Source organism: Lindgomyces ingoldianus (assembly GCF_010093535.1).
Source record: "Lindgomyces ingoldianus strain ATCC 200398 unplaced genomic scaffold BDR25scaffold_6, whole genome shotgun sequence".
In the NCBI taxonomy this organism is placed as follows: domain Eukaryota; kingdom Fungi; phylum Ascomycota; class Dothideomycetes; order Pleosporales; family Lindgomycetaceae; genus Lindgomyces; species Lindgomyces ingoldianus.
Window position 1 is genome coordinate 619,854 of NW_022985167.1, and position 8,536 is coordinate 628,389.

Consider the following 8,536-nt stretch of genomic DNA (forward strand, 5'->3'; position numbering starts at 1 on the left):
ATAGCATCTAGGATAATAACATGTACAAGTTTAGCAAGATAAAGTTTATAATTAGCTAGATATCTCTTAACTATACTTACGCTTAAAACTTTACTTTAAGCTCTAAATAACACTTTACAAACATACTAGGCTAGTTTATGCGAACATAGCCTAGATTACGCTTAGCGCGCAAAGAATTAGCTATATTAGCTATAAATGCTATCTAAGGGGAAATTCCTCGCGCATATAGCTTAAGTATAGTCTTAACAATTACCTACTCCTTTTTATTACCTAGCCTTTGTAATTTAGCTGTAGAATTAGCTTGTAAAGGTTGTCTAGCGCTGTAGTTATTTATTGTCTTTTATAGGACTCTACACATAGCTATAGCACATTTCTTTAAGAGTTTTATGTCTTATTTAAAAGCTTAGAGCGTAAGCTGTATCTAACATTCTTTTAGCGCGTTTAAGTAGTGTTGTGGGGAATGCATTAGTGTAGGAAGAGTGGTTTAGTGGGGTCTTGGCAAAAGTAAGCGACTTAGGTGTGTGAGCAACTCGCCTATGAAGTACGTTATAATAAGTTTTTTATATAATAATAAGGTTTTAGTTACGTATATAATTGTATATATTTTAAAAAATATCTAATATTTTAAAGTATTATTATATAGTAAATAGCTTTTATATTAATATAATTCCTACATAAATACTTTTACATACATATAATAAAAGTATTAAAAAGTAAATATCTATATTTTATATTATTAATATCTATTTTATTTAAATATAAAGCTTTTTAAGTAAAAAATTTATATATTATATATTATAAAATTAAAGCTATTATATAAAAAATTTTCACTATATTTTAGCTTAATATATATATAATTCCTTATATTTAAAATTTCATGCTTATAGCTGTAGTAGTTATGAAAATGAGGGGAGTAGTTGTGTGTGGTGGGGTGTGCGTCAGGTGGGGCCGAGCGTCAGCTGATAAAATACGGTAAATCCTCGGCAATTCTTTTAGGTATCTCCTTGAGCTGCTGCCCCCAACCCGCTCCAGGATTGCAAATACGAATTGCGAGCACCCTACACCAATTGGAATGAACCTCACAGGTTTTGAGGACTCTCTAGTTCTAGCATTGAATTACAAGGCCAGTTATTTGCTATGTACGGATCTGTAGTCTTCTTGAAACACTGAAATAGTGTCTGGGCGAAAGGCCGCCCACTGCCACTGTTCTCTTGCCGCACTTTGCGTCTTCTGCTTATTCCATCATCAACCACCAGCGCAATTCAGCACTTGCACCCCCTACTCGGCCATTCTGTCAGATTGTTCATCGTATCTAGGTACGACTTGCTATTGCTCCCTTTCAATGAATGACTGTCCCTCAAAAAAAAAAACCTCAAATCCCTAATCGCCGCCACACCATGGCTCCCCGACTGCCACACATCCCCCTCCCTTACCGTATCCTCCTGCTCTGGTTCGAACCCCTCGCCGCTTTGAACGGCGCAATTCTCTGCCACTTCAACCCGGTCCTCTTCCTGGATACAATGACCGCAAAAGCTGTCTTCGCTCCCTCGCACCAAGTCATATTCGATCAGCTCTCGGCTACGTACACCCTGTTCGCTTTCAACGAGGCTGTCGTACTCCGTATAACTAAAGACTTAAAAGTGTGGAAGGCAATGGTATTCGGAATGTTACTCTGTGATCTCATACATCTGTATGGAAGCTGGAGTGTGATGGGCCCACAGGTCTTCCTAGATCCGACACTTTGGAGAGCAGGGGATGCATTGAATCTAGCGATGTTGTACGTGCCAATAATGATGAGGCTGTCTTTTTTAATGGAGATCGGGTTTAAGAAGGAGGGGAAGATAGAGTGAGAGACTTACCATTCGTCCAGGGCTGAGTCAGAGCTAAAGGCAAGTCTGGAATTGACGTTCTGCACCTGAAGATCTTGTTTTATTCTAGCCTACATACCTTCGTGGATTTACTAACACCACAATGATAGAGACCTACTCGACAAAGCGGGAGAGCGGGGTCTCCTACTCATTTTCATATCTACGCTCGGTGAAAACCCGGCTCTCCACTCCGTATAGGAGTTTGTGGTATTTATATTCTCCTGATAGCGGAGACCCATGCTTAGCCTTACACTTCCCATATTATCAGGCAGCCTCTATTCCGCGCCCGTGTCCAATTTTAGAGAACTCTAGGTCAATCTTGGCATCGCAACGAACATCATAAAAGGCCCTTAAATTATTTAGCCGGGAAGAACAATCACACCAACCAATCGTTGGTTCTCTGTATCTGAGCTGAAAGCGTGGATCCACCCTGTCATTCGTTTCTATTACAAGTTTCAAAATGGAATGCATTGCGAGCTCGATGGGCTACCTCAAATTCACAGTCGAGCACATTGAAATGTGTCAAATGAATCCAAAATTTGCAATGGCTCTATTTAAACACCCCTTAAAAACTTGTTCTAGTTTCTTACATGCTCTCACGAGGGGTGAAATCGAATCCGGATCACGTGTCACTGAGGTACCTCTTCTGCGTGTAACAATTGAAGAGTAGAAATATCGACATCCAGCGCCGCTAGGCCTTAAAGGCCCCTGAACAGCAACTTCCTATTCCCATGCGTGATGGGCCACGCCATTCCACCCCGACTATATATACCTACCGTGGAAAACGCCGGCGATGGACGTAGTAGCGATTGCCCACTCATCATAATTCGCGGAGAGGGTAGTGCCTTAGAGCGCTTGAAGAAGAGAGCCCAGACGTTCCACACAACTATGTGTCAAACTCGGTTGTGCTTGCGTCGTTTTGATTACAGCCTCGCCCCGGAACGCCCTTTCCCTGCAGCACCAAATGACTGTTGAGATGCACTCTAATGGGTAAGTGAGACTTCAGGTGCGCTGCAGTGATTCTCACAACTATTTCTTCTAGGTTGCAACTAATACCCCCTTCTTGGCGCAAACCTAGATTACGGCTTCGTTGTTTCCGGTATTTCAGTAGGTGCGGACTGGCCATTTCTGCTGCCATTCTCGCTCGCGACAAAGGATTCCCATCGGGCTGTCCGCCTCTCACATGCCTTATTCTCCACCTCTCCGTCCTGATACGCCCCGACCACATTCCTGTTTCCTTTAAGTACTCTATCTCTTCTTGGACGCAGAACACCATGGATCCCATATTCAATCAACCCGTGATGAATCTTCTCCTCAAGAACTACAAACTTGACTTTTCGTCTAGGCTCTTTAACATTTTCACGGCTAGTTTATACTTAAAGACCTGGAATAAGTCTAAAATAAGAAGCACAAAGTAAAGGCAGTAGTTAAAAAAAAGAACTAAAAAATAAATAAAATACTTTATAAAGTAAATAAAGTACTTTTCTTTAAATAACACTTAAAAGCTTAAAGAAACTCTTAAAAAAGCGTTCTAAGTTTTAAAAAACTAAAATTAAAAGTTGTGTAACATACTTTATAGGCGAGTTGCTCACACACCTGAGTTGCTTACTTTTGCTAAGACCCTACTAAACCACTCTTCCTACACTAATGCATTCCCTACAACACTACTTAGACGCGCTAAAAGAACATTAGATACAGCTTACGCTTTAAGCTTTTAAATAAGACATAAAACTCTTAAAGAAATGTGCTATAGCTATATGTAAAGTCCTGTAAAAGATAATAAATAACTACAGCACTAAATAACCTTTATAAGCTAATTCTACAGCTAAATTATAGAAGCTAGGCAATAAAAAAAAGCAGGTAATTATTAAGACTATACTTAAGCTATATGCGTAAGGAATTTCCCTATAGATAGCATTTATAGCTAATATAGCTAATTCTTTACGCGCTAAGCATAATCTAGGCTATATTTGCATAAACTAGCCTAGTACGTTTATAAAGTGTTATTTAGAGCTTAAAGTAAAGTTTTAAGTGTAAGTATAGTTAAGAGATATCTAGCTAATTATAAACCCTATCTTACTAAAGTTGTATGTGTTATTATTCTAAATGCTATACTTAGCTTTAATATTCTCTACAAGGCTAAACCTGCTCTAAATTACCCTAGAACTCTTACAAAAAGCTCTCTTATAGTTATACTTACGCTTAAACATTACTTTAAGCTCTAAATAACACTTTACAAACATACTAGGCTAGTTTATGCAAACATAGCCTAGATTATGCTTAGCGCGCAAAGAATTAGCTATATTAGCTATAAATGCTATTTAAGGGGAAATTCCTTGCGCATATAGCTTAAGTATAGTCTTAATAATTACCTGCTTTTTTTTATTACTTAGCCTTTATAATTTAGCTGTAGAATTAGCTTGTAAAGGTTATCTAGTGCTGTAGTTATTTATTATTTTTTATAAGACTTTACACATAGCTATAGCACATTTCTTTAAAAGTTTTATGTCTTATTTAAAAGCTTAGAGTGTAAGCTGTATCTAACATTCTTTTAGCGCGTCTAAGTAGTGTTGTGGGGAATGCATTAGTGTAGGAAAGGTAGTTTAGTAGGGTCTTAGCAAAAGTAAGCAACTTAGGTGTGTGAGCAACTCGCCTATAAAGTACGTTATACAATAATTGTAAAGTTAAAAGACAAGAACAAGCTAGGCTAGAAATGTTGTTAGAAGTGTTGTTTATAGAACCTTTCTTTTCTTATTTACAAGCCTTAAGTGTTTTAATTACCTTCTTATTACTTTTTAAGTATGCAGCGCAACGCTTCTCTAAAAGGTTAACGCGCTTCTTTACTAAAACAATCTAAGTAAGAAGACAGGCTTTTTTTAGCAGCTATTTAAGCTTGCTAAGCTGCTAACACTACCTCTTTCTTCTCTACACAAAGCAACGTTAATTAGGTATTTTTTAGTTAGTTTAGAAGTCTTTTTTTATTACTCTAAAGCTAATCCTACTTTACTTTAGAAATAAAGAAGTTGTAATGCAACCTCTTTTAGTTACAATAGATGTAGAAAGAAAATAAAAATAAAGAAACTATACACTCTACTCTTTTTAAGATTATAGAAAGCGATTATCTTATAATCTAAAGAAGATAGTTAGACAGTATAGCAGAAGCAGTAGTAATAAAGAGCGTGCGCTGTCTTTGCTATTAGTAGGAAAAGAGAGAAAAAGAAGTGTATAATGTAACTTAAAAAGCAAAGGTATTTATACTCTAGAAAGGTAGTACATAGAGTTTACTTAGACTATAGGCTTTAAGTTAAAGCCTAGAGAGAAGAGAGTAGATGTTACAACTACTAGTAGGCTAGAGAAACATGTAGGTCTCTAACTCTACAAAAGAAGAACAGACTAAGGCTAGTAAAGGCATAGACTATAGAGGTCACGTTACGTAATGCTCTAGAATAGATATAGCATATGTATATAAGCTTAGCAGGTGATTGTAAGACTTAGTAAGTAATGTTAGCTTATAGAATAGATTAAGTAAAATACTTAAAAGATAGCATGTAAAGCTAACTAGAAAAGAAAAAAAAATCTATAACATACACTATAAACAAGTTGCTTACACACCTAAGTCGCTTACTTTTGCTAGGACTATACTATAAAAAACTCTATTATAGCCTATAACTACCCACTCTAGCACTATATAGTATAGTATAGCCTAGAATATTATTTAAAGACTACCTCTACTTCTTGCTTACACGTTTTCGCGTTATGCCTAGTCAAATTACACTATCTGCAGCGCCTTTAGATTAGCTTACTTACTTTAGCTTACACCTGCTTCTTTACCTTCTTCTTGTTACTACGCGCTTTAAACTCCTTTAGAGCTGTTAAGCACAGGCCTTTTTAAACTATTAAGGCTTCTTCTACCTTAATCTACTTTTTTAGGTAATTTATGTTATATAGCTGCCTTATTAGCTGTTTAAAGCTTAGTAATTTTCTATTATACTAACACTAGCTTATATATAATTATTACTACTCTCTTTAAAACCTTCTTAAGCACCTTAACTATAGAAGTTAGTAAACTATTTATATACTTTTAAATCTTTATTTTTATAAGCATTAATTATAACTTAATGTTACAATCCTTGCTTCGTGGAAGCACTCGGGTCAATGCTATTCCTGGTGAGATAGGACGGAGGGAGAGGGGCCGACGGCAGGGTGTACAGTCCTACGTAATGGCTAGTGGGCTAATAGAGTAGGGTAGAGCGACCAGATCGTGGTTTGTCCCTATGGCGGCAGTATAGTGGCCAGGTTAAACAGTCCTGTTGGACAGAATTAGAGGTATATATGTTGCAAGATATACAAATAGTATTATAGCTCTTTAAAAAAACTAAAATGCTACTTAGTCTATATAAAAAATAAACTAAATGTTAAACACACCTCCTAAAGGTTGCTTAAGGTTAGGACTATATACATGTCTAATAGTGCCTAGAACGAGTTAAGCAAGTTTATGTAAGTCTACTAAGTGCGACTCTATTAGCTCTCTTAGACTTGTTCCATCCTTCTGGCTTGCCTTATTATTAGATGATGCACTCCTCTGTAATCGCAGGCAATTGTGATGACTCCTTCTCCTCCAATTGGTCCATAGACAAGCCCTGCCCCAACCTAGCTAGATTGTGGAGCACCTTGGGTGGAGTTACGTCGGTCCAACCATAGACTGTAACACTTAAGTTCTAAAGTATTGCTTAGAGTTTACAACTACTAGAGCTTGTTTTGTATAAAGAGTAGTAGTAATAGAGTGCGTAACTTTACATTAAGGCCTATTATTTTATAAGCGTTAGCGAGTGAAATCTATAATCAATTCCCTAGGCTAGCTTCTCTGTCGTTGTTCTAGGAAAGAAAATGCCTTAGCTTAAAAAAATTACTGTATTTAAACGTTACCTAACATTAAAATTCGTATAAACTTTAGCATAATGTAGCGCTAAACTAGACTAGGAAGGGGCTAAGCTAGACTAGGGAAACGCTAAGCCTAATAGAGTCTCTGCTAACTAATATGCCTGCAAGAACCTGTTCTCACCAGCTTACAGCGACATTTTATTACCACGCTATATTATTTTAACCTGCTGCTGCTTAATAATTGCTTAGAATAGCATGCAATACTATATAGTTTAGTGTAGCCTTGCAGCGACATCTAGACGTTAAGCTGCAAGTGTTGCAGAGAGTGCTGCAAGAGATCGCTAAGACTGCGTAGGCTTAACTGCTAGTTATGCTGCCATCAGCTTGCAGCAATAGTTTACTACTACGCTATATTATTTTAGCGTATTCTGCTTGATAATTGCTTAGAATAGAATGTAATACTATATAGTTTAGTGCAGTCTTGCAGCGACATCTAGGTGTCGAGCTGCAGGTGTAACGGCACAGGCAAGACAATGGGTCCGAATGCGGTGGGAATCCACTCAGAGGCATATGGGAGTGCGTGGGGACTCTGAACCTGGGAATGCCATTGTGTTTGCAGTAATCACACGATAGTCATATGCGTCGTCACCATGGTCGCATGCGTCGTCACCATGATCGGATGCGTCGTCATCATAGTCGTATGCGTCGTCACCATGATCTGTTGCCAAGACTCACCCACTCATTTCGCATGTATATAGACTCCTACAAAGGACTCCTCTAGCAATACATTCAATGCAGTTCCTCATGTCTCTGGTGCCTCACATAGCTTCACACATTGACACCTATAGGCCTTGTACAAAAGGATATCAGAAAACTACTGAGCTAGCTACGGGGGCGAGGTGCGACTAAATACATGAGGGAATAGGGGTACAGCAGGGGCAGGGCAGAGTCAGGGCCAATACGGGGTCCCTTCAGATAGATTCCGGGCGACCCGAGATGGATACGATTCATGAGAATCGAGTCAGGGTCGGAGCCGATACGGGGACCCTTCGGATAGGTTCCGGGCCACCCGAGATGGAACGATTCATGAGAATCGTTACAGCAGGTTTGCAGAGGGTGCTATAAGAGATTGCAGAGACCGCACAGGCTTAACTGCTAGTCAGATGACTGTACTTAGTGCTGCCATCCGCTTGCAGTTACATGTCACCACTGCGCTACATTATTTTAACCTGCTCCTGCTTGATAACTGCTTAGAATAGCATGCAATACTATATAGTTTAGTGTAGAGTTGCTACTTTTTAGTAATAGTAATTACTATTACTAGAAGCGCCTAGTAATTGCTATAGTAATTACTATTTTTCTAGTAACGTACTTCACAGGCGAGTTGCTTACACACCTAAGTTACTTACTTTTGCTAAGACTCTACTAAACTACTTTTTCTATACTAATGCATTCCTAATAACACTACTTAAACACGCTAAAAGAACGTTAGATACAGCTTATACTTTAAGCTTTTAAATAAGACATAAAACTCTTAAAGAAACATGCTGTAGCTATATATAAAGTCTTTTAAAAGATAATAAATAACAACAGTGCTAGACAACTTTTATAAGCTAATTCTATAGCTAACTTATAGAGGCTAAGTAATAATAAAGAGTAAGTAATTATTAAAACTATACTTAAGCTATATACGCAAGGATTTTCCCCTTAAATAGCATTTATAGCTAATATAGCTAATTCTTTACGCGCTAAGCTTAACTAAAAGCATTATTACTTTAGCACTCTTC

At 37.8% G+C, this 8,536-nt stretch overlaps 2 protein-coding genes across 2 annotated transcripts; one reads left to right on the forward strand and one right to left on the reverse strand.

Annotated features, from left to right (window-relative positions):
* The first annotated feature begins 1,255 nt into the window (after positions 1 to 1,255).
* BDR25DRAFT_280024 (uncharacterized protein) lies at positions 1,256 to 2,295 on the forward strand. The gene is made up of 2 exons (XM_033687788.1): positions 1,256 to 1,889; positions 1,979 to 2,295. Exon 1 carries the CDS (start codon positions 1,347 to 1,349, stop codon positions 1,848 to 1,850), a length of 504 nt encoding a protein of 167 aa, XP_033551455.1. The 5' UTR covers positions 1,256 to 1,346; the 3' UTR covers positions 1,851 to 1,889; positions 1,979 to 2,295.
* Positions 2,296 to 7,242: 4,947 nt separating this feature from the next.
* On the reverse strand, positions 7,243 to 7,935 carry BDR25DRAFT_351146 (uncharacterized protein; the record flags this gene model as incomplete). Its single annotated transcript, XM_033694813.1, has 5 exons — positions 7,243 to 7,344; positions 7,376 to 7,479; positions 7,537 to 7,566; positions 7,640 to 7,868; positions 7,918 to 7,935. 5 exons carry the CDS (start codon positions 7,933 to 7,935, stop codon positions 7,243 to 7,245), a joined length of 483 nt encoding a protein of 160 aa, XP_033551456.1.
* Between the last annotated feature and the right edge of the window lie 601 nt (positions 7,936 to 8,536).